The sequence below is a fragment of the Ranitomeya variabilis genome, chromosome 2 (genome assembly GCF_051348905.1).
Source record: "Ranitomeya variabilis isolate aRanVar5 chromosome 2, aRanVar5.hap1, whole genome shotgun sequence".
NCBI lineage: Eukaryota > Metazoa > Chordata > Amphibia > Anura > Dendrobatidae > Ranitomeya > Ranitomeya variabilis.
The window spans coordinates 481,621,437-481,648,189 of record NC_135233.1 but is presented as its reverse complement, the minus strand read 5'-3'; the positions used below and the strand labels follow the sequence as shown (position 1 = coordinate 481,648,189).

The window sequence follows — 26,753 nt, the reverse complement described above, 5'->3', positions numbered from 1 at the left end:
GGGACGCATGGGGACGTACCTTTGGTTTCCATTTCATCATCTATTCCCTCTGAAATTCCTGAATTCTTGTCTGAATATCGTGACGTTTTTGAAGAACCTAAGCTTGGTTCATTACCTCCGCACCGGGAGTGCGATTGTGCCATAGATTTGATTCCGGGTAGTAAATACCCTAAGGGTCGTTTATTTAATCTGTCTGTGCCTGAACATGCTGCCATGCGAGAATATATAAAGGAGTCCTTGGAAAAGGGACATATTCGTCCTTCGTCATCTCCCTTAGGAGCCGGTTTTTTCTTTGTGGCTAAGAAAGATGGCTCTTTGAGGCCGTGTATTGATTATCGGCTTTTGAATAAAATCACGGTTAAATATCAATATCCGTTGCCACTGCTGACTGATTTGTTTGCTCGCATAAAGGGGGCCAAGTGGTTCTCTAAGATAGATCTCCGTGGGGCGTATAATTTGGTGCGAATTAAGCAGGGGGATGAGTGGAAAACCGCATTTAATACGCCCGAGGGCCACTTTGAGTATTTGGTGATGCCTTTTGGTCTTTCAAATGCCCCTTCAGTCTTTCAGTCTTTTATGCATGACATTTTCCGTGATTATTTGGATAAATTTATGATTGTGTATCTGGACGATATTTTGATTTTTTCGGATGACTGGGACTCTCATGTCCAGCAGGTCAGGAGGGTTTTTCAGGTTTTGCGGTCTAATTCCTTGTGTGTGAAGGGTTCTAAGTGTGTTTTTGGGGTTCAAAAGATTTCCTTCTTGGGATATATTTTTTCTCCCTCTTCCATCGAGATGGATCCTGTCAAGGTTCAGGCTATTTGTGATTGGACGCAACCCTCTTCTCTTAAGAGTCTTCAGAAATTTTTGGGCTTTGCTAACTTTTATCGTCGATTTATTGCTGGTTTTTCTGATGTTGTTAAACCATTGACTGATTTGACTAAGAAGGGTGCTGATGTTGCTGATTGGTCCCCTGCTGCTGTGGAGGCCTTTCGGGAGCTTAAGCGCCGCTTTTCTTCCGCCCCTGTGTTGCGTCAGCCTGATGTTGCTCTTCCTTTTCAGGTTGAGGTCGACGCTTCTGAAATCGGAGCTGGGGCGGTTTTGTCGCAGAGAAGTTCCGATTGCTCCGTGATGAGACCTTGTGCCTTTTTTTCGCGTAAATTTTCGCCCGCCGAGCGGAATTATGATATTGGGAATCGGGAGCTTTTGGCCATGAAGTGGGCTTTTGAGGAGTGGCGTCATTGGCTTGAGGGGGCTAGACATCAGGTGGTGGTATTGACTGACCACAAAAATCTAATTTATCTTGAGTCCGCCAGACGCCTGAATCCTAGACAGGCGCGCTGGTCGTTGTTTTTCTCTCGGTTTAATTTTGTGGTGTCCTACCTGCCGGGTTCTAAGAATGTTAAGGCGGATGCCCTCTCTAGGAGTTTTGAGCCTGACTCCCCTGGTAATTCTGAGCCTACAGGTATCCTTAAGGATGGAGTGATATTGTCTGCCGTTTCTCCAGACCTGCGGCGGGCCTTGCAGGAGTTTCAGGCGGATAGACCTGATCGTTGCCCACCTGGTAGACTGTTTGTTCCTGATGATTGGACCAGTAAAGTCATTTCTGAGGTTCATTCTTCTGCATTGGCAGGTCATCCTGGAATCTTTGGTACCAGGGATTTGGTGGCAAGGTCCTTCTGGTGGCCTTCCCTGTCACGAGATGTGCGAGGCTTTGTGCAGTCTTGTGACGTTTGTGCTCGGGCCAAGCCTTGTTGTTCTCGGGCTAGTGGATTGTTGTTGCCCTTGCCTATTCCGAAGAGGCCTTGGACGCACATCTCGATGGATTTTATTTCAGATCTTCCTGTTTCTCAGAAGATGTCTGTCATCTGGGTGGTGTGTGACCGTTTCTCTAAGATGGTCCATTTGGTTCCCCTGCCTAAGTTGCCTTCTTCTTCCGAGTTGGTTCCTCTGTTTTTTCAAAATGTGGTCCGTTTGCATGGTATCCCGGAGAATATCGTTTCTGACAGAGGAACCCAATTCGTGTCTAGATTTTGGCGAGCATTCTGTGCTAGGATGGGCATAGATTTGTCTTTCTCGTCTGCTTTCCATCCTCAGACTAATGGCCAGACCGAGCGGACGAATCAGACCTTGGAGACATATTTGAGGTGTTTTGTGTCTGCAGATCAGGATGATTGGGTTGCTTTTTTGCCTTTAGCGGAGTTTGCCCTCAATAATCGGGCCAGCTCTGCCACCTTGGTGTCTCCTTTTTTCTGTAATTCGGGGTTTCATCCTCGATTTTCTTCTGGTCAGGTGGAATCTTCGGATTGTCCTGGAGTGGATGCTGTGGTGGAGAGGTTGCATCAGATTTGGGGGCAGGTAGTGGACAATTGGAAGTTGTCCCAGGAGAAGACTCAGCTTTTTGCCAACCGCCGGCGTCGGGTTGGTCCTCGGCTTTGTGTTGGGGACTTGGTGTGGTTGTCTTCTCGTTTTGTCCCTATGAGGGTTTCTTCTCCTAAGTTTAAGCCTCGGTTCATCGGCCCGTACAAGATATTGGAGATTCTTAACCCTGTGTCCTTCCGTTTGGACCTCCCTGCATCTTTTTCTATTCATAATGTTTTTCATCGGTCATTATTGCGCAGGTATGAGGTACCGGTTGTGCCGTCCGTTGAGCCTCCTGCTCCGGTGTTGGTTGAGGGCGAGTTGGAGTACGTTGTGGAAAAAATCTTGGACTCCCGTGTTTCCAGACGGAAACTCCAGTATCTGGTCAAATGGAAGGGATACGGTCAGGAGGATAATTCTTGGGTGACTGCCTCTGATGTTCATGCCTCCGATCTGGTCCGTGCCTTTCATAGGGCTCATCCTGATCGCCCTGGTGGTTCTGGTGAGGGTTCGGTGCCCCCTCCTTGAGGGGGGGGTACTGTTGTGAAATTGGATTTTGGGCTCCCCCGGTGGCCACTGGTGGAATTGAACTGGTGTGCATCATCCCCTCTGTTCACCTGTTCCCATCAGGATGTGGGAGTCGCTATTTAGCCTTGCTCCTCTGTCACTTCCATGCCGGTCAACATTGTAATCAGAAGCCTTCTGTGCATGTTCCTGCTGCTAGACAACTCCCAGCTAAGTTGGACTTTAGTCCTCGTTTGTTTTTGCATTTTGTTCCAGTTCACAGCTGTTGTTTCGTTTCTGTGTCTGGAAAGCTCTTGTGATCTGAAATTGCCACTCTGATGTTATGAGTTAATACTAGAGTCTTAAAGTAATTTCAGGATGGTATTTTGATAGTGTTTTCAGCTGACCATGAAAGTGCCCTTTCTGTCTTCCTGCTATCTAGTAAGCGGACCTCAATTTTGCTAAACCTATTTTCATACTACGTTTGTCATTTCATCTATAATCACCGCCAATATATGTGGGGGCCTCTGTCTGCCTTTCGGGGAAATTTCTCTAGAGGTGAGCCAGGACTGTATTTTCCTCTGCCAGGATTAGTTAGTCCTCCGGCTGGTGCTGGGCGTCTAGGGATAAAAAACGTAGGCAACGCTACCCGGCTACTGTTAGTTGTGCGGCAGGTTTAGTTCATGGTCAGTTTAGTTTCCATCCTTCCAAGAGCTAGTACTTATGTTTTCTGGGCTATGTTCTCTTGCCATTGAGAACTGTTATGACCCCAATGGCGAGGGTCTCAGAGGAACGTGGAAGTCTGCAGAATACAAAAATCCAGCTCATAGGGCAGTGGTAACTGGGTTGACCATATATCTACTCCTAACGCCAACACTAGAAGTAGCCGGGGATCATTCCTACGTTGATTCTAGATGACACGCGCCAGCCGGAGAATCTAACTACCCCTAGTAGAAGGAAACAAAGACCTTTCTTGCCTCCAGAGAAGGGGACCCCAAAGCTGGATAGAAGCCCCCCACAAATAATAACGGTGAGGTAAGAGGAAATGACAAACACAGAAATGAACCAGGTTTAGCACAGAGAGGCCCGCTTACTGATAGCAGAATAAAGAAAGGTAACTTATATGGTCAACAAAAACCCTATAAAAATCCACACTGGAAATTCAAGAACCCCCGAACCGTCTAACGGTCCGGGGGGAGAACACCAGCCCCCTAGAGCTTCCAGCAAAGGTCAGGATATAGATTTGGAACAAGCTGGACAAAAAATACAAAACCAAAACAAATAGCAAAAAGCAAAAAGCAGACTTAGCTGATATAACCGGAACCAGGATCAGTAGACAAGAGCACAGCAGACTAGCTCTGATAACTACGTTGCCAGGCATGGAACTGAAGGTCCAGGGAGCTTATATAGCAACACCCCTAACTAACGACCCAGGTGCGGATAAAAGGAATGACAGAAAAACCAGAGTCAAAAAACTAGTAACCACTAGAGGGAGCAAAAAGCAAATTCACAACAGTACCCCCCCCTTAGTGAGGGGTCACCGAACCCTCACCACGACCACCAGGGCGATTAGGATGAGCGGCATGAAAGGCACGAACTAAATCGGCCGCATGAACATCAGAGGCGACCACCCAGGAATTATCCTCCTGACCATAGCCCTTCCACTTGACCAGGTACTGAAGCCTCCGCCTGGAGAGGCGAGAATCCAAGATCTTCTCCACCACGTACTCCAACTCGCCCTCAACCAACACCGGAGCAGGAGGCTCAGCAGAAGGAACTACAGGCACAATGTACCGCCGCAACAAGGACCTATGAAATACATTGTGAATAGCAAACGACACAGGAAGATCCAGACGAAAAGATACAGGATTAAGGATTTCCAATATCTTGTAAGGACCAATAAAACGAGGTTTAAATTTGGGAGAGGAGACCTTCATAGGAACAAAGCGGGAAGAAAGCCATACCAAATCCCCAACGCGTAGTCGGGGACCCACACCGCGGCGGCGGTTGGCAAAGCGCTGAGCCCTCTCCTGTGACAACTTCAAGTTGTCCACCACATGATTTCAGATCTGCTGCAACCTATCCACCACAGAATCCACCCCAGGACAGTCAGAAGGCTCCACATGACCTGAAGAAAAGCGAGGATGGAAACCAGAGTTGCAGAAAAAAGGCGAAACCAAGGTGGCGGAACTAGCCCGATTATTAAGGGCAAACTCAGCCAACGGCAAGAATGTCACCCAATCGTCCTGATCAGCAGAGACAAAACACCTCAAATAAGCCTCCAAAGTCTGATTGGTTCGCTCCGTCTGTCCATTAGTCTGAGGATGGAAAGCAGACGAAAACGACAAATCAATGCCCATCCTACTACAAAAGGATCGCCAGAACCTGGAAACGAACTGGGATCCTCTATCTGACACAATATTCTCAGGGATGCCGTGCAAACGAAACACGTTCTGGAAAAACACAGGAACCAGATCGGAAGAGGAAGGCAGCTTAGGCAAAGGAACCAAATGGACCATCTTGGAGAAGTGATCACATATCACCCAGATAACGGACATGCCCTGAGATAGCGGAAGATCAGAAATGAAATCCATGGAGATATGTGTCCAAGGTCTCTTCGGGACAGGCAAGGGCAAGAGCAAACCGCTGGCACGAGAACAGCAAGGCTTAGCTCGAGCACAAGTCCCACAGGACTGCACAAATGACCGCACATCCCTTGACAAGGAAGGCCACCAAAAGGACCTGGCCACCAGATCTCTGGTGCCAAAAATTCCCGGGTGACCTGCCAACACCGAGGAATGAACCTCGGAAATGACTCTGCTGGTCCACTTCTCCGGGACAAACAGTCTGTCAGGTGGACAAGACTCAGGCCTATCAGCCTGAAATCTCTGCAACACACGTCGCAGATCCGGAGAAATAGCTGACAAGATAACTCCATCTTTAAGAATACCAACAGGATCAGCGACTCCAGGAGCATCAGGCACAAAGCTCCTAGAAAGAGCATCGGCCTTCACATTCTTTGAACCTGGTAAATACGAGACAACAAAATCAAAGCGGGAGAAAAACAATGACCAGCGGGCCTGTCTCGGATTAAGGCGTTTAGCAGACTCGAGATACATCAGATTTTTGTGATCAGTCAAGACCACCACACGATGCTTAGCACCCTCGAGCCAATGACGCCACTCCTCAAATGCCCATTTCATGGCCAACAACTCCCGATTGCCCACATCATAATTTCGCTCGGCAGGCGAAAACTTCCTAGAGAAAAAGGCACAAGGTTTCAAAACAGAGCAACCAGGGCCTCTCTGCGACAAAACGGCCCCTGCTCCAATCTCTGAAGCATCCACCTCAACCTGAAAGGGAAGTGAGACATCGGGCTGGCACAAAACAGGCGCCGAAGTAAAGCGGCGTTTCAACTCCTGGAAAGCCTCCACGGCAGCAGGAGCCCAGTTAGCTACATCGGAGCCCTTCTTGGTCATATCCGTCAAAGGTTTCACAATGCTAGAAAAATTAGCGATAAAACGACGGTAGAAGTTAGCGAAACCCAAGAACTTCTGAAGACTCTTAACTGACGAGGGCTGAGTCCAATCAAGAATAGCTCGGACCTTGACTGGGTCCATCTCCACAGCAGAAGGGGAAAAAATGAACTCCAAAAAGGGAACCTTCTGTACACCAAAGAGACACTTTGAGCCCTTGACAAACAAAGAATTTTCACGCAAAATTTTAAAGACCAACCTGACCTGCTCCACATGCGAATCCCAATTATCAGAAAAAACCAAAATATCATCCAGATAAACAATCAAAAATTTATCCAGATACTTCCGGAAAATGTCATGCATAAAGGACTGAAAAACTGAAGGCGCATTGGAGAGCCCAAAAGGCATCACCAAGTACTCAAAATGACCTTCGGGCGTATTGAATGCGGTTTTCCATTCATCACCTTGCTTAATGCGCACAAGGTTGTACGCACCACGAAGGTCTATCTTGGTGAACCACTTGGCACCTTTAATCCGGGCAAACAAGTCAGACAACAGCGGTAAAGGATACTGAAATTTGACAGTGATCTTATTTAAAAGACGATAATCAATACAAGGTCTCAAAGATCCGTCCTTTTTTGCCACAAAAAAGAATCCCGCACCAAGAGGGGAAGAAGACGGACGAATATGTCCTTTCTCCAGAGACTCCTTGATATATGAACGCATAGCGGTATGTTCAGGTACCGACAGATTAAACAGTCTTCCCTTAGGAAATTTACTGCCTGGGATCAAATCTATAGCACAGTCACAGTCCCTATGAGGAGGCAGTGCACTGGACTCAGACTCACTGAAGACATCCTGATAATCAGACAAATACTCCGGAACTTCCGAAGGCGTAGAAGAAGCAATAGACACAGGCAGGGAATCCCCATGAATACCACGACAGCCCCAACTTGACACTGACATAGCCTTCCAGTCCAGGACGGGATTATGGGTCTGTAACCATGGCAGCCCTAAAACAACCAAATCATGCATTTTATGTAAAACCAGGAAACGTATCACCTCGCGGTGTTCAGGAGTCATGCACATGGTAACCTGTGTCCAATACTGCGGTTTATTTGCTGCCAATGGCGTAGCATCAATACCCCTAAGAGGAATAGGAATTTCTAATGGTTCAAGAGTAAAACCACAGTGCTTAGCAAATGACAGATCCATAAGACTCAGGGCAGCACCTGAATCTACAAACGCCATGACAGGATAAGACGACAGTGAGCAAATCAAAGTTACAGACAGAATAAATTTAGGTTGCAAATTACCAACGGTGACAGGACTAACAACCTTAGCTATACGTTTAGAGCATGCTGAGATAACATGTGTAGAATCACCACAGTAGTAGCACAAGCCATTCCGGCGTCTATGAATTTTCCGCTCATTTCTAGTCAGAATTCTATCACATTGCATTAAATCAGGTGTCTGTTCAGACAACACCATGAGGGAATTTGCGGTTTTGCGCTCCCGCAACCGCCGGTCAATTTGAATAGCCAGTGCCATAGTATCATTCAGACCTGTGGGAATGGGAAAACCCACCATAACATTCTTAATGGCATCAGAAAGGCCATTTCTAAAATTAGCGGCCAGTGCACACTCGTTCCAATGTGTCAGCACGGACCATTTCCGAAATTTTTGGCAATGCACTTCAGCCTCGTCCTGCCCCTGAGACATAGCCAGCAAGGCCTTTTCTGCCTGAATCTCAAGATTGGGTTCCTCATAAAGTAAACCGAGCGCCAGAAAAAACGCATCAATATCAGCCAATGCCGGATCTCCCGGCGCCAGCGAAAAAGCCCAATCCTGAGGGTCGCCCCGTAAGAACGAAATAACAATTTTTACTTGCTGAGCAGAGTCTCCAGATGAACAGGGTCTCAGGGACAAAAACAATTTACAATTATTCATGAAATTCCTAAACTTAAACCTGTCTCCGGAAAACAGTTCAGGAATCGGTATTTTAGGTTCTGACCTAGGATTTCTGATAACATAGTCTTGTATGCCCTGCTCACGAGTAGCCAGCTGGTCCACACTTGTAATCAAGGTCTGGACATTCATGTCTGCAGCAAGCATAGCCACTCTGAGGTAAAGGGGAAGGAGAAAGAGAAAAAAAAAAAAACTCAGAATCTTCTTTCTTATAATCCCTCTTCTGCAATGCATTAAACATTTAATACTGGCCTGGCAAACTGTTATGACCCCAATGGCGAGGGTCTCAGAGGAACGTGGAAGTCTGCAGAATACAAAAATCCAGCTCATAGGGCAGTGGTAACTGGGTTGACCATATATCTACTCCTAACGCCAACACTAGAAGTAGCCGGGGATCATTCCTACGTTGATTCTAGATGACACGCGCCAGCCGGAGAATCTAACTACCCCTAGTAGAGGAAAACAAAGACCTTTCTTGCCTCCAGAGAAGGGGACCCCAAAGCTGGATAGAAGCTCCCCACAAATAATAACGGTGAGGTAAGAGGAAATGACAAACACAGAAATGAACCAGGTTTAGCACAGAGAGGCCCGCTTACTGATAGCAGAATAAAGAAAGGTAACTTATATGGTCAACAAAAACCCTATAAAAATCCACACTGGAAATTCAAGAACCCCCGAACCGTCTAACGGTCCGGGGGGAGAACACCAGCCCCCTAGAGCTTCCAGCAAAGGTCAGGATATAGATTTGGAACAAGCTGGACAAAAAATACAAAACCAAAACAAATAGCAAAAAGCAAAAAGCAGACTTAGCTGATATAACCGGAACCAGGATCAGTAGACAAGAGCACAGCAGACTAGCTCTGATAACTACGTTGCCAGGCATGGAACTGAAGGTCCAGGGAGCTTATATAGCAACACCCCTAACTAACGACCCAGGTGCGGATAAAAGGAATGACAGAAAAACCAGAGTCAAAAAACTAGTAACCACTAGAGGGAGCAAAAAGCAAATTCACAACAGAGAACCATAACAGTGTGCCTTGGAACTGTGATTTATTGTGCTTGGACTGTACTTTAGTGAGAGATTGTGTACTGCCATTGACTCAGAGAAGTTCCCGCCAAAAGCCGCCGCCATTGCTACACCAGAGGAGAAGGAAGGCGTGCTAGGGGAGGAGACTTCCAGAGTGGCGCGAGAAATGGCTACCGCCCCCTGCGCTTCTGGCTGCAAAGAGATGACCTGCCCCAAAACAGAGGACAACCTCCTGATTTGCAACGGCGGGAAGCAGGAGATAGAGAGGCTCGGCCCAGGAGAAATGGCGGAGCCAGATGCATGCATTGCCGTCGAATGCCAGGCAGCGACGATGAACAGCAAGTGCCTGAACGAGGAGGAAGCGATTCCGGCTTGCCCTCCTTCACCAGAGACGGACCGGAAGCCTTCGGAACTGACAGCGGAGCTAGAGGAGGAGGAACCACGGCAAGCGGAGCCGCTTCCGGGGATCGTATTGGAGGAGCCGCGGTCCGAGCAGCAGCCGATTCCAGTGTCCTTGTCAGCGGACCGGAACAACATCGGTGGAACCACATCGGGCGCAGGTATGAGAGACACCCCTGCCTCCATGACCGATCCTCCCCGCAACAGTAACTCCTCATTCACAATTGAGCGGGCGGTCCTCACCCCCAGCGCGATGGGGAAATTGTTACCGCCATTACCAACTAAGTGGGGAGAGCCCATAGAAATGGACCCAAGTGGAGTGATGTTTCGGTGGGATACCCCTTGGGTCGAGCAGGATGGGGTTCCAGTGGATGGTCTCACTATTGCGATACTTACCTGGGACCAATACAAACAATGCGTGCTCCAGCACTGGGGGCAGCGCAATGAAGTTGAAAAACGGGAACTGCAAAGCAAGAAGTTGATATATGGTGGAACGGATGTGGTAAGGCGAGGAACGGTGTCGGCCTTCCACCTAAAGAAAGGATGGGGCTCCATTTGGGAATCGGGTCTACCTACTGGCATCTTCGTTGCTGGCTACGACGTGGAAACTCCCTGCTGTGATCGGGAAGGCGAACCACTACGGGAGGGGGATCAGGTGATGTACACTCGCTACCGGGACGCGCAGGGATGGCGTGCCCGGAATGTGCAGCGATGCAAACCGGAAGGGACATCACCTGCGGCCCCAATGGTCGACCCAGGGTTGCCGGACCTTGTTACCGCCACCACTGTACGCTTTGTAGTAGCTCCCGAACTTGCCCGCCGGGTTAGTCTTCAAATCCAGACACCGAGTGACCTGGTGGCCCCTGCGGGGCTTGCCGCTGGAATCCGTGCCACTGTGGCCGGGGCCCAGGGGCCAAGGCCGCCTGAATAAGAATAAACCTCGGAAACCTGAAACTGTATACAGTTACTGTTCTCTTATGTTGCTGCTAAACCCGTCCAGGGTTAACCCCTCTTATGGATCCCTTTGTTGACCCGGGATCCTTGTTGTTTGTTTATGTTCTTCAAGTTTGCACAAGATTGAAAGAACTGCAGTAATCATGGACTGTGCATGATACAAACTTTTTCCTGTATATAGTTTGCACCTTCTTAAAGGCGCTTCCTACTGGTTTTATTTAAAGACTCTTTGCGAAGATACCGTACCGGAACCTTTGCTGAGCATGGACTGGTAGTCTGAGAAGACGAACTACCTCAGAAAAACTTGATCCTCTTTTAAAGGGGATGTTCATTTGTTACGCTTAAATAGTAATATTGCTTAAGATATGTAGCAATAATGTCGATGGAAGAAAATGATGATAATATTTACATGTAGAAGTTATATGTGTGCCATTAGTTAATTGTAAAGGAATGCTGATAATGTTTTCTGAAAGAAGAAGTGAAAGGAAGTAATGAGAAAGTTTAATGTTGTGAAAAGAAGATAGTTGATAATGTTGATAAGAAAAGGGGGGGATAGAAGGTAAACCCCGCGTTCCCCGTCGAAAGTTAGTAATGTGTTGCTAAGGACAGAAAGTGAACCCGTAGGGGTTAGTGGGTGAGTCCTTAAAGGAGCCAAGTAGAGCCGGCTCAGTGTTCTCAAACTGAAAGAAAAGTTATGTTCTATACTGTGTATAGTAGTTGAAAAGGCAGTAGGTCCTGGCTGAATGGGGCGGTCCTGTAACAGAAAGGAGAGGCAGTAGGTCTGGTGCCGATAGGACAGGCGGTCCTGCAGATCCAAAGTAGGAGAATGAAAAAGTTAAAATACCTTATAATGTGATTATAGGAAGGTCTTTAGCGGATTAAGAGTGTATATCCTTAAAGGCAAAGTTAAATTATTGGTCAATAATGTTTGCACTTAGTAGAATACCCGGTTGGGTAAGACAAGCTAATTATAGCATGTTGCTATGATATTTTTGCCATGTTTGTAACGTTCAAGTGTCCTTACCTCCCATAAAGGGAAGCCTGTTCAAGTATACTTATTGTTATTTGCACTCAACAAAAATTGTATGTCTTTTTGCTAACCTGTATTGTTGTTTTCTTCCCAGTCCCGGAGTACTGTGTTTAACCAGGGGGGAGTGCAGTGCCCCAGAGTCCTGGTCGTTGCAGTACTGTGGCTCCGCCACTATGGGGAGCTATGGTGCGTCCGATGGCACTGAAGGAGTTCATCCGATCAGGTATCACAGACACCAATACATTTCACCACAGGGCCTCCGGGGGGAGCTAAGGGTGCTATTCATTAGGCCACTCCCCACCATAGTGGGTAAACCGGGGGTCAGGCAGGAAGTTAGTTAGAAAGCTGACTGGGTTGGAACCAGGCAACACCTTGTGGCAGAGGGTGTTGTAGGGGAAGATACAGTAGGGTCTCTGTCAGGGGTGGGATCCTGACAGAGGCTTGGCAACAAGAAAGAACGTAACGGGTCCGCGCCAGCTCCGGGTAGCGGCGGGGCCCAAGAAAGGATCAGAAGCGAGATAGATTGTGCTGAGTGAGAAACGGGATCACGCAAAAGGAGAAATACCAGTAGGAGTCGTGCTGTAAGACCGAAGCAACATCCTACTGAGGCGCAGTACCGGTGGCCGGAACGCCGAGGGAGTGGAACAACATTCAGCTTCAAGCCATACTCCAAACAGCGGCAGGGCAGTCAGTCTCAGGCGGGCTGTCTAACTCAAATCACCTATGAAGTCTTGGGAGGCAATTGCGGGAGAGGGGCGTCTCTAGGGTCCCGGAAGAACTCCAGGCCTACCCGACAAACGGGTGCCGTTCCTACCCGAACCTCAGGGGAGGGACGGAGGATTAGCAGAACATCATCTAGTCGAGTTGTGAGGGAACATCAGAAACAGACACAGCAGTTGTGGGGTACTTTCCGTAAGCACAGCAGGGAAGGACTACAACACATAGCGCTAGGGGGAAGGCACAGATTTCCTCCTGTGAAGAGAACTCTGGAAGTGCCATTGGACCGGCCGGACTTGCGCAGCCTGGTGAACCATATTCCGGATTGAGGACTCAGAGATCTTCAGTAAAGAGGTAAAGAGACTGCAACCTGGTGTCCTCGTTATTTACTGCGACCTGCACCTCACAACTGCACCGTTACAACACCACTTATTGCACCGGACGTCCCCCACTGACAGACAGGGCCATGGACCGGGTCTAGCCACCGTGACAACCCCAGAACTAGGACTCAGAGGCCCGGCTCCGGGTACCCCTCGGCCCTGCGGCGGTGTGGGGGCGCTCCAAATACACTGTATAATAAGCCACTAACACCAAAATAAAACTTGAAGCAACAAGGGGATACAATTTTGCATCAAAATTAAACATAAATACTGTATATAGGATATTGCTACATAGATCTACTGTGAACAAAGTCATGGTCATGATTATAGTTTGTATAGATCCCTCTGCCTCATGGTGTTGGAGTGTGTAAATAGGTTACAACATCAAAAACTATGGGAAGTAGATGATGGGCGGGGTGTGTACATACAGTAGGTATAAATTAAATTTAAGTTTATTTAGACAGCTTCACTGGGGTTGGATGGTGCGTCCTATATACTAGAGATAGATGACATAAAGTGACCCACAGTTTTGTAATGCCACTATCTCATATGTCTCCTTTGTGACATGCTAGAAGAATTTTCTTCACCTAAGAATAATGGAAAGACAGTATTTGTATTTACCATGGTTGCAGCTATAGCTATCAACTATATCAGGGGAAAAAAATGTTTTCATTAACCCCTTTCCGACGTTGGGTGTAAATTTAAGAAGAAGTTTATAATGTAGAGCCATAAAGATAAAAAATCATATTTTTTTCAGAAAAATGATCTTTTCACCCCCATTTTTTTATTTTCCCAAGGGTAACAGTAGAGATTGGACCCCAAAAGTCATTCTGCAATTGGTGCTGAGTATGGTGATACCCCATATGTGGGGGAATCAACCTTTGGGCTCATGGCAGAGCTCGTAAGGGAAGGAGCGCCGTTCTGGAATGCAAACTTTGATGGAATGGGCATCACATTGCATTTGCAGAGCCCCTGATGTACCTAAACAGTAGAAACCCCCCATAAGTGACCCCATATTGGAAACTAGACCCCCAAGGAACTTATCTAGATGTTTTGTGTTTTGATTATTTTGAACCCACAAGTGTTTCACTAAAGTTTATAATGCAGAGCCGTGAAAATAAAAAAATTATTTTTTTTCCACAAAAGTGATTTTTAACCCCAATTTTGTATTTTCACAAGGGTAACAGAAGAAATTGCACGCAAAAAGTTGTTGTCCAATTTGTCCTGAGTATGCTGATGCCCCATATGTGGGGGTAAACCACTGTTTGAGTGGACAGCAGAGCTCAGATGGGAAGGAGCACCATTTTACTTTTCAGTGCAGAATTGGCTGAAATTGAGATCGGACACCATGTCGCGTTTGGAGAGCCCCTGATGTGCCTAAACACTGGAAACTCCCAATTCTAACTCTAACCCTAACCCCTACACACCCCTAACCCTAATCCCAACCCTAATCATAACCACACCCCTAACCCAAACACACCCCTAACCCTAATCCCAACCCTAACCACAACCCTAGCCCCAACACACCCCTAACCCCAACACACCCCTAACCCTAATCTCAACCCTAACCACACCCCTAACCTCAGCTTACCCCTATCCCCAGCATACCCCTAACCCCAACACACCCCTAAACTTAATCCCAACCATAACCCTAACCACACCCCTAACCCTGACACATCCCTAACTCTAATCCCAACCCTAACCCTAATCCCAGCTGTAAACGTAATCCAAACGCTAAGTCCAAGTCTAGCCCCAACCGTAACTTTAGCCCCAACCCTATCCCTAAACCTAATCGGAAAATGGAAATAAATACTTTTTTTATTTTATTATTTTCCTAACTAAGGGGGTGATAAAGGGGGTTTGATTTACTGTTTATAGCGGGTTTCTATAGTGGGTTTTTATGTTTGCCAGCTGTCATATGCTAAAAGACTCTTTTTATTGCAAAAAATAGTTTTTGCATCACTACATTTTGAGAGCTATAATTTTTCCATATTTTGGCAGACAGAGTCATGTGAGGTCTTTTTTTTTGTGGGACAAGTTGACATTTTTATTGGTAACATTTTCAGGATATTTTCTGATCGCTTTATGTTACGATTTTTGGGAGGCAGAATGAACAAAAAACAGCAATTCAGGAATTTCTTTTGGGTAGAGAGCCTATACCATTCCGCGTGTGGTAAAATTGATCAGGCAGTTTTATTCTTCGGGTCAGTACGATTAGAGCAATACCTCATTTATATATTTTTGGTGTTTTGGCGCTTTTATACAATAAAAACTATTTTATAATTAATATATTTTATAATTGTTTTTGCATCGCTTTATTCTGAGAGCTATATCTTTTTTATTTTTTATTGATGACAATGTATGGCCACTCGTTTTTTGCGGGACAAGATGACATTTTCAGCGGTACCATGCTTACTTATATTCATCTTTTTGATCGCGTGTTATTCCACTTTTTGTTCGGCGGTATGATGATAAAGCATTTTTTTTATCATTTTTTTTTTTTTCGGTGTTCACTGAAGGGGTTAACTAGTGGGACAGTTTTATAGGTAGGGTCATAACGGTCATGGGGATACCAAATATGTGTACTTTTATTGTTTTTTTATTTACATAAAGAAATGTATTTATTGGAACAATATTTTTTTTTCTTTCTGAATTATTTAAAAAATATTTTTACACATGTTAATTTTTTTATTTACTTTTTTACATTATCCCAGGGTGGGACATCACTACATAGTGTCAGATCACCGGTCTGACACTTTGCAGAGCACTGTGTCAGATCAGCGATCTGACAGGCAGTGCAGGAGGCTTCTCAGGACCAGAAAGGACCCCGTGGGCATCTTGGATCCAGGGGCCTGCAGGGAGGAGACAGGAGGAGACCCTCAGAACAATGCAATCACATTGCATTGTTCTGAGGGTCTCAGGGAAGCACACAGGGAGCCCCCTCCATGCGCAATGCTTTCCTATGCCACCTGAAAGCTGCAATCTTGCTTGATCTCAGTGTTCCAGGGGTTAAAGTGCCGGGAGTGGTCCGTGACCACTCCTTGTACATAGTGCCAGATGTCAGCTGTGATAATCAGATGATACCGGGCCACGATCGGCTCCGCTACCCCATGAGCGCGGCTGATCGCATATGACATACTATCCCATCGATGGTCATATGGGCCCACATCACCTTGACGGGATAGTACATTTGATGTCAAAGAGGGGTTAATAAAACTAAAAATTGCTCTATTCTTGAGAACAAAGGAAAAATTGTAATAAGAGGCAAATTGCAAAGTTGCTTTCTTTTACAAGCAATTTGCAATTTTACTTGATAATGAAGATGAGACACCTGCTTTTATTAACCAAATCATAAGCATTATCATATTAGAAAATGTCTTTTAATGCAAGGAAATAATGAAAGAAGTCTTACCCTTACATAACAGTTCATTGCCTCTCTTATGCTGATCCTGACTCTGTGCTTACTTTCCAATATCTGGCTATAGTGGGTCATCGCTGCTGCCAGGGATTGGCTGCAGAGGCTTCATTTCCATGATGGGAAGTCTTTTATTATTGTATGCCTTTCTAAAACTTTTTTAAATGGCTTAACTAACAACCACTGTGCTAAAAAAAGGCTACTTACGATTTATTTTTTAAAAAAAATTAAGAATCAATATTTTTCATTCTTGTGCATTTAGCAATAAATGTAACCTACCTGCTAAACAACACTAAGCAAATTTCAGATGACTGCATTCTCAGCCTTATAAATATTGTGAGGCAGTGACCCGTAACAGCTAGGGGGCGCTGTTTGCTCTCCCCAGGATGCGCACAGAGGCGTAGTGAGGCTATGAAGGGGCGTTGTAGTCAAAGGTGTAGCTGTGATTACAATTGTTAAAAGCCCTGTTGTATAGAGAGGTTTTAGAATTGAGTCTGAGGAGTCTCAGGTTTGTCAAGGCCAGAGTGAGACCTGGCAACCCGCAGCATACACAGTGGTGCTGCTGTCCACGATGACTGGTCTGGTCACGGATGTGGACAAGTCTTGTGCCCGGAGATGCACCGGAGGTAGACTGTCCTTTGCCCAACGGAAGGACTGGCATGTGTTACAGCTGCAGACAGAAGGATGTCAAGGTCTGTGTACAGCTGTGAGTAGAGACTGTGATACAGTGGTGCAGGACACCCATGGGAACTAGTCAGAGGAGGAAGAGCGTGTGTAGTAACTGCAATCTAAAGGATGCTGTTATGAACTGGTGTGAATTGAACACTGAAGTTATATACACTGAAGTTATATGCATTTGTGTGGATTGGAACCTTTTCTGTGTGAAGATAACACATTAGAAAGACTTTTATATTTGAACTTTGTGGGTCACTGCCTCATCACTGGCTACCGGTGCACTACAATATGTATACAATAAGATTCATTCTCCTGATCAACATCTATAAAGAGGTAATAATTGGATATCAACAGCATGAAACTACTAAAACGTTCATTTTAAATGACCGAAGTACATACCTGTTATATCGTAATGACATCTGATCTTATCCATCGCACAAACACTAAACATAAAATGAAAGAATAACTTTTATAAAATTTTTACACCCTGTATAAATTAATTACAGTTGTCACTCTGGTATGAATATGAAGGTGATAAGAAATTGTGAGTATCTAAGTTATTTTTCAAAGTTCACATGTAAGAGAATTGTTGCAAAAATTCCTATGACCGTTCTCATTCACATGTATAAAAGGAATTTCACAGTGAAAAATGTCTACACCATATCGTTACCCTTCAAGGGGGGTCTCAACTTAAAGTAGCACTCCCAGATCAACCAGCATTGAAATGTGACACACTGACTTTTTTTTTGCCTGCAAGAAATAAACTGATCCTTTTTGTATCAGTGTGATGAATTAATTTTTGATCTATTTTAGATCCATTTACCACATTAGTGTGGAATCCAATTTTCACGATTGCAAAAAAAAATTTTAAAATGTGTGTGCTGTGCGTTTTTTCACAAACCTTTTAAATGGGTGATTTTGGGTTGCAAATCGGAAAAAAACTGTAATTTTTTTTGCACACCGATTGATGTCCAAAAAATGGACATGTCAACCGCCCCATAGATTATAATGGATATGAAAAGCATGGATGAATCATGTGGAATAAGTGGAGCCAAGATGTCTTAGCTGAGTAACTTAGCATCAGATCACGGGTAATATGTTACGATAGAGGGCCCAAAATGGGCCACTTCAAATCAGAAGGCGAGGGAATTAACATCACAACTATTTCCATTAGGTGTATTGCAAATGGGAAATGCAATAAACGTTTTTCGGGGAGAGTTACTTTCATGATTTGGATTTCATAATAAATAATATCAAAAAGTTAACATTCAACTAGAAAAAGTTATTGCTTTCAATTATTTGTTGAAGGAAAACTAAAGCAGACAAAGAAATGCAGGTAAACTAATCTGTTATTCTCCATAGGGAAAAGTCATATTATGTAAGGTCGCTGTAAAATGTGCTGGTGCAGTAAAGCTTCTTCTCTTTTTGGATGGAGCTCAATTTGACCATAGAATTTAAATTTTTGCTAGTGGATCATTTTGAGTCCTACTTGAAAAATTGGCTTTCTAGTATAATCTTTGCATCTCTCACCGGAGAGGTGAATCATTTCTTTACTAACTTGGACTCAATTTAAAATTTGAGGAACTTGTAGAATTGCCATTTTCTAGGGAATATTCTTCATTCAAGGAAGATCACGCTCTGTTTACTACCAATGAAGGCAAACTTGATGAGGTCTTAGGTCTTGGATTCATTGTATGTACTTTATTGAGCCATTCAAGTCATTGTTCTGACATTAACCCCAATAAAAAGCCTTGAGAAGTCTATCGTATAACTTATTCTTCATGCAAAATCTTTAGAAAAGCATAGTCTTGCTGCCTTAATCATCATAATAATGTTTTTAGTGTACATACCTGTGTAATATTTACACAAACTGTCCTGAATTGAATTCTCTGTAATTTGCCATTAATTCATCACAAATCATTAAAGTATTCGTGACAGCTCTGGGTCTGCTGAAATGTTAATGTTGTTTTCAGCTTTTGGTCCGGCAACAGTTAATGTCAGTCTCTTGCCGGCAGGTGTTTTAGGCTGGTCAGCTGATGTTTGTTGGTAACCACTTCCACCTTCCTTAAAAATAGACGCATGGCCCATCATCTGATCGTCGGTCATAGAGTTCTTCTATGCAGACCAGTTAGTGGTGTGGATTAGAGTTGAGCGAAACGGATCGGACATATTAAAAAATCGCCGACTTTCGGCAAAGTCGAGTTTCATGAAACCCGACCCGATCCTAGTGTGGGATCAGCCATGCGGTCAGCGATCAGCGCAACAAAGTCGAGTTTCGTATGACGCGTTCAGCGCCATTTTTCAGCCAATGAAGGAGGACGCAGAGTGTGGGCAGTGTGATGACATAGGTCTCGGTCCCCACCATCTTAGAGAAGGGCATGACAGTGATTGGCTTGCTTTCTGCGGCGTCACAGGGGCTATAAAGGGGCGTGCACGCCGACCGCCATCTTACTTCTACCGATCTTATCATAGGGAGAGGTTGCTGCAGCTTCATCACAAGAAGGGATATAATTAGGGAGGGAAGATTAACCCCCAAACTGCTTGTGCTGTAGCGATTTCCACTGTCCACCACCAACTTTTTTTTGCAGGGACAGTGGAGGCTATATTTTTGTGCATCAGCTCTGTAGCTTATTAGGCTGCCTTATAAGGCTCCCTGATAGCTGCATTGCTGTTTGCACGCTGCTGTGCAAACCAACTGCTTTTTTAAAAGCAAAAATCCTGATGCTCCTATCTGCACAGTTATCTTGTTAATTTGTCCACACTTTTGTGTGCAGCAGTCCTTTTTATTGCTGCCATACTTGTCCTGAGATCATTGTAGGGAGATTGAAATTGTACTACAGTCCTTGTATTTTTTCATATATCTTCCAGCCACTTTCTGCCACTTACATTGCGTTGTTTTATACACTGGGCCTGAGTTTTGGTTCAGTCTCCCAAAAAAAAAGTGAGATTCTAATTCTCACAAAGTGGATATCTTTCAGTCCTGTTAGTTTGTCGTATATCATCCAGCCACTTTTTGCCACTTACATTGCGTTGTTTTATACACTGAGCCTGAGTTTTGGTTCAGTCTCCAAAAAAAAAGGAGATTTAAATTCTCAACAAGTTTATATACACCTTCTACCTTGTTTTACAGTACCATATAACGGTTGTTATTTTGGTTAGATTTTTCAAAAAATGAGGAAGTCTGGTGGAAGAGCCCATGGGCATAGGTTGCCAGCTGGTACTGATGGTGGTGGTGGTGCATCTGGTGGTAGTGGCAAAAGCACAATAGCACCTAAGGCTGGAGATGTTGAGCCAGCATCATTGTCTGGCTATACAAGGCCTCGAAGGCTCCCTTATCTAAGAGTAGGAAAACTGCTTTTAAAGCAGGAAAAAGTTTTGGCTTTCCTTGCTGACTCAGCCTCTAGCTCTTTCACCTCCTCTTCAGAAAGTTCAAAATTAGCGTTGAGCATTCCGATTCCGCAAGTATTGGGTATTGGCCGATATTCGCGGTATCGGAATTCCGATACTGAGTTCCGATACTTTCAGTATATCGGATACAGGAATTGGAAGTTCACAAAATTCAAAGAGCCAGAATTCAGCCAATGAGGAATCATTAGAAGTGTGGGCACATCCTGTTCTGCATGGTAGGCATGTAACTACTGGCATGGCTGTGACTGGCTGCTGAAATGATGTCATGATGCACTATAAAAGTCGCAGCCGCCATTTTGGGTGCACTCTGCTGTGAATTCAGTTAGGGACAGGACGCTGTGTTCTGACTGAGGGCCAGTTTAGAGATAGCGATTTGCTTCATTGTGCTTTACCCAGGCTAATATAGCAACCGCTGTGTGAGAACCTTGTTTTTGCCTTGCAGTGTTGTTCACGGCTGTCTGCACGGTGTCTGTGAGAGTGCAGCTCACTCTGTAGTCCGGTCTGCAGCCACCGCTGGTTGTAGTCAGCTCAGGGTGCATCACTGCCTCATACCGTTCCATTGTCCATTTTTCAATTAGTGCAGCCTGCTGCACATTGTTTTCAAATTTATGTTATTAGTGGCTTTCCATCCGTATCCTGTTAGATTGTGGAAAAACACTATATAGGATTACATACAGGAGCTTTTTTTGGCCTTGCAGCACTGTTCATGGCTGTCTGCACGGTCTCTGTATCTCTGAATGCCTTTAAAGTCTCCTCCACGTCCCCCAATACATCCTACATTATTCTTAGTTGTTTTCCTTCATGTAGAATTAACATACTAGGAAAGAAAGGGTTTATTTTAATTCCGATATTGTTGTCCCATTGACTTGCATTGGTATCGGGTATCGGTATCGGCGATATCCGATATTTTTTGAATATCGGCCGATCCAATCCGATACCGATACTTCTGGATATCGGAAGGTATCGCTCAAAACTATTCAAAATATAAAAGCAGTGAGTCGTCAGTGGATGCTCCCGGTCAGGAACAAGACGTTTCCTTGTGTCCTTCACCAAAATCAAAAGTGAAGGATGCGTCAGGCGACACTACAGGTTACTTCATGGAGCTCTTTACACATACCGTGCCTGGGTTAGAAAGGGAAATTGTTAACTGCCCATTACAAGATGAATCGGACATGGAGTGCACTGATGCACAGCCACAGCTAGATTATTATGCTGTTCCATTGACTCAGATCACTACATTGCCCTCGCAGTGTACTGAGCCAGAATCTGACCCTTGATGAGACTATGGTGCCCCGTCCCGAACGCTATAGCGCCTTACACGGTGACACAGAGAAAGGTGCACATGACATTGAAGAGGAGGTGATAGATGACCCGGTTGTTGACCCAGATTGGCAGCCATTGGCGGAAGAGGGTGCTGCTGCCAGTAGCTCAGAAGCGGAGGGGGATGATCTGCAGCAGCCATCTACATCGCAACAGCTGTCATCTGGCAGGCCCATATCAGGCCAAAAACGTTTGTCAAAAACAAAAACAGTTTTAGGACAGCGTGGCTATCCAGTGAAAGTAGCACAGTGTGCAATGCCTAAAAAAAGGATTCCATAGTAGGAAGAGTGTAGTGTGGCAATTTTTTATCCAAGATCCGTATGATCAGTGCAAAGTTATCTGTAAGAAATGCTCAAAGACCTTTAGCAGAGAGAAGAATCTTCAAAATTTAAATACAACGTGCATGCTTAGACATTTAACCAGCATGCACTTGCAAGCCTGGACTAACTACCAAATGTCCCGTACCGTTGGTGCACCTGCTCAGAATGAAGGTAGTCAGCAATGCTAAATTGCTTCCCTCACTGTAAGCCCACCGGTTAGGACACCACCAGCAGCAAATATGGAGGTATCGTTGCAAGGCCAAAGCAGTCAAGGAATCACAAGGTTCTTGGTAGGAAACACTGTATGTAGGCCAACATCAAGATTACCATCACCAACCCTCTCTCAATCCGCCATGTCCACCACCCCCACCGCTAGTTCCACCATATGCAGCTCTCCAGTCCAGCTCACCCTACAAGAGACTCTCATTAGGAAAAGAAAGTACTCATCCTCTCATCCGCATACACAGGGTTTGAATGCCCACATTGCTATACTAATCTCGTTAGAGATGATGCCCTATCGGTTGGTTGAAAGTGAAGCTTTCAAAGACCTGATGGCCTACGCAGTACTAAGCTATGACCTACCCAGTCGGCACTACTTTGTGAGAAAAGCCATCCCAGCCATCCACCAGCATGTCAAAGACCGCATTGTCCATGCACTGAGGCAATCAGTCAGTGGAAAGGTGCACCTCACAACAGATGCATGGACCAGTAGGCATGGCCAGGGACGTTACGTGTCCATCACGGCGCACTGGGTTAATGTGGTGGATGCAGGGTCCACAGGGGACAGCCATAGTGGGACAGTTCTGCCTAGCTCATGGTCTAGGAAACAATTGGCTGTAGGCGTTTGCCACCCCTCCTCCTCCTCCTACAAAAGCGAAAGCTCATCCACAGAGTGCAGTAGCACGACCACTCCATCCGCAGCTGCCAGTGTTGCACACGAGGTGTCCCATTATTGAACAGCTAGTGGTAAGCGTCAGCAGGCTGTGTTACAAATGAAGTGTTTGGGTGACAACAGACACACCGCGGAAGTACTGGCCGAGTACTTGCAGCAATAAATGCAGTCATGGCTGGGCAGTGTACATCTTGAGGCAGGCAAGGTAGTCAGTGATGACAGAAGGAATATTATGGCTGCCATAGCCCTTTCAGAACTGAAACACATACCTAGCCTGGCTCACACCTTGAACCTGGTGGTGCAGTGCTTCCTCAAAAATTATCTGGAGTTACCAACCCTGCTCCTGAAGGTGCAAAGACTTTGCTCGCACATCCGCTGGTCGCCCGTACACTCCAGCCGTATGCTGAACCATCAGCAATCACTGAATCTTCCCCAGCACCGCCTAATAATCGACGTTGCAAAAAGGTGGAACTCCACACTGCACATGGTTCAGAGGCTGTGCGAACAGAGGCGTGCTGTAATTAATTTGTGGGAGGATACACATACACGGACAGGCACTTGGATGGCAGACATGGAGTTGTCTGGTGTGCAGTGGTCAAAGCTACAAGACCTCTGTCAAGTCCTTCAGTGTTTTGAGGAATGCACACGGCTAGTAAGACAACGCCATCATAAGCTTGAGCATCCCACTAATGCATTTGCTGATGCAAAGTTTGACGCACATCAAGGAGAAGGCGCCTGCAGCCGAGGAGGAGGGAAGCCTTGATGACAGTCAGCCATTGTCTGCTCAGGGAACTCTCCTGAACGAGGTGGCGGACGAAGAGGAGGAGGAGGAGGATGATGGGGATGAATATTTATGGAAGGAGGTTGCTTCTCAGGGGGCAATAGAAACTGGTGGTGTTGCAAGGTAAGGTACAGGGTTTTTGCGGGACACAAGTGATGTTTATTTTCAAGAAAGTGCTCCTCAAACCAGCACAAGCAGTGAATTGACACCTGGAACATTGGCCCACATGGCTGAGTATGCCTTGCATATTCTAAAATGGGTCCCCCGCATTATCAAAATGATGACCGATGACGATTACTGGTTGGCCTGCCTCCTGGATCCACGATATAAAGGAAAATTACAAAATATCGTGCCACATGAGAACCTTGAGCAAATATTGGCTACCAAACAGGCAACCCTTGTAGACCGTTTGGTCAGGCATTCCCAGCACACAGCGGCGGTAAAGTTCTCACAGGAGCTTTAGGGGGAAACATGGCAGAGGTGTTAGAGGTGCACAAATCCGAACTGGCGTTGGACAGAGGGTTTTTATGAACAGGTTTTGGAGTGATTTCGCAATGACCGCTGACACGACAGGTACTGCTGCATCGATTCAAAGTGACAGGAGACAGAATTTGTCCAGTATGGTTACGAACTACTTTTCCTCCCTTATCGATGTTCTCCCTCACAGGTCATTCCCCTTTGATTACTGGGCATCTAAAATAGACACCTGGCCTGAATTGGCAGAATATACATTACAGAAGCTCGCTTGCCCTGCTGCTAGTGTGCTATCAGAAAGAGTCTTCAGTGCTGCTGGTTCAATACTGACCGAAAAAAGGGCACGTCTGGCTACACGAAATGTTGATGATCTAACCTTCATTAAAATGAACCAATCATGGATTTCAAATTATTTTGCCTCACCTTCCCCTGCTGACTCGTAGCTCGCCTGAAAAATGTCTTGCTTTTGGCCTCCTCTTACTGACTCCTCCAATTCCTCCATTTGCAGCTGCTGAATGTACACCATAGGCCATTTTTCTGGGCTGACTCCCCCCACAGGGCCGTGGTCACCACCTGGCGCAAGCACCCTTGTGAGTGCCGTTTGCCTGGACAGGTGGGTGTGCCCACTCTTGGGCGACCGCACTGGCACAGGGTCCCTCACAGTACAATAAAGTGTCTCTGACGGTGGTGGTGCACAACCAACGTCAGACAGACCATCGTAATATGAGGGGCCCTGTGCCAGTACCGCTGCCCACGAGAGAGTGTTCCCCCTCAGCTCGAACAGTGCTCTACCACTTGCAATACTTACCTCTCCCTGCTCCACCACTGTGTAGTCTGTGCTGTTAAATCCTTCAATGGCACTGCCAATACAAATATGTTGAAATGATAGATGATAGTTAATATATACAGGGGCCCTGGCCTCCATTTAGACCAGTTAATACTTTGCGCCTACTACCACTGTCTGCTACTCAGCAGAGGAGCCCACCCCTGTACCTAGCTATGCCACCTGTTTATTTATGAACAATTTTTTGGCAGACATTTAGCCCACTTTATTATTTGGGCCTACTAACTGTGTCTACCACTCATTACAGTTGTTCTCCACTGAACAAAGCAATGCCGCCTGTTTAGTCCTGTTACCAATTTTGAACTGCATTTAGCCTACTTTATTATTTGGGCCTACTAACGGTGTCTGCCACTCATTACAGTTGTCCCCTGCTGAGCAAAGCAATGCCGCCTTTTTAGTCCTGTTACCACATTTGAACTGCATTTAGCCCACTTTATTATTTGGGCCTACTAACTGTGTCTGCCACTCATTACAGTTTTCCTCCACTAAACAAAGCAATGCCACCTGTTTAGTCCTGTTACCACATTTGAACTGCATTTAGCCCACTTTATTATTTGGCCTACTAACTGTGTTTCCTCCTCATCCTGCCCATTGCCCAGCCACTGCTAGATGAGTCTGCTGGTTCATTGACCCAGACCACTACATTCCCCTTGCAATCTACACAGCCAGAATCTGACCCTGCTGAAAGTCAGGTTCCCCTTCCCGCATACTATACCACCTTACACGGGGACAAAGAGGAAGGTGCAGATGAAAGTGCAGGTTCCTTCATCATGTGGGGGGGCATACTCGTTGGCGACGTCACTGGCACAGGGCCCCTCATAGTACGCAAAAGTGTCTCTGCCGGTGGGAGGCGACACCTGCCATCAAACACACCGCCGTACTATGAGGGGCCCTGTGCCAGTGCCAATGCCAACGAGTGCCCCCCCCCTGCTTGCTCAGGATCACAGCACTTGCAAAGTTGAAATACTTACCTCTCCCTGCTCCACCACCGTGACGTATTCCGCGTTTTCTGGGCCCACGAAAATCTTGAGCCAGCCCTACCCCCCCACAACTTTAGCCAAATGACCCCCAGTTTTCAATGCCTAACTATTATTATAAAGTAAATTAAGATTGACAAGCTTCAGTAATAAGAATTGTTGTTTTTGGCATTAAAATGGGCACTGTACGTGTTTTCCTGTCCTCCACTCTCTGCCGACTTTGATTCCCCATTGACTTGCATTGGGTTTCATGTTTCAGACGGCCCCCGACTTTTCGCAATAATCGGCCGATTTCACCCGACTTTTGACAAAGTCAGGTTTCACGAAACCTGACTCGATCCGAAAAAAGTAAAAAAGTCGCTCAACTCTAGTGTGGAGTTCTCCTGTGACGGAGGTGTTGCTGCTGTTTGAATTCTGATGCCTGGTGCCATTTACTCTGCTGTTGGGGAGCTTAGTAGCAGAACTTGAGGTGAGTATTTTCCTATTTGTCTGTCCCCTGTTTGTCTCTTCCCTTGTGTGTTACCATCCGTAGTGGCAAGGATAGCATCCTTGAAGGCCATTGCACTATCCAGGGCCAATAGATGTGACAGTCAGGGAGTAGGAACGTGATGGCGGCAGAAAGAAGGACCCGCATTGAGCATTAGGGGAGTTTAGGGATAGGCACAGGTTGGTGTCAGGAGGTGTCCCATCCCTCGTTCCCTACCTTTAGGGCCTTCCTTTGCCTTTTCCATTTCGTCATATTTTTATGCTGTGTCGTCTGCCGGTTTTACCCATGTCCAAGCGTGACACCATTCTTTTTCAGTGGTTGGTTTCTCTTTCTTAGCATTCTGC

The 26,753-nt window shown here is 45.8% G+C and overlaps 1 protein-coding gene across 1 annotated transcript in view; it reads right to left on the bottom strand.

Annotated features, from left to right (window-relative positions):
• Window positions 1-26,753, bottom strand: part of LOC143803850 (mucin-5AC-like) — a 157,102-nt gene that overhangs the window by 15,305 nt on the left and 115,044 nt on the right. The window contains exon 27 of the mRNA XM_077281614.1: window positions 17,306-17,349. Within this exon, the coding sequence (XP_077137729.1) occupies window positions 17,306-17,349 (44 nt within the window). The remainder of the gene's footprint in view (window positions 1-17,305; window positions 17,350-26,753) is intronic.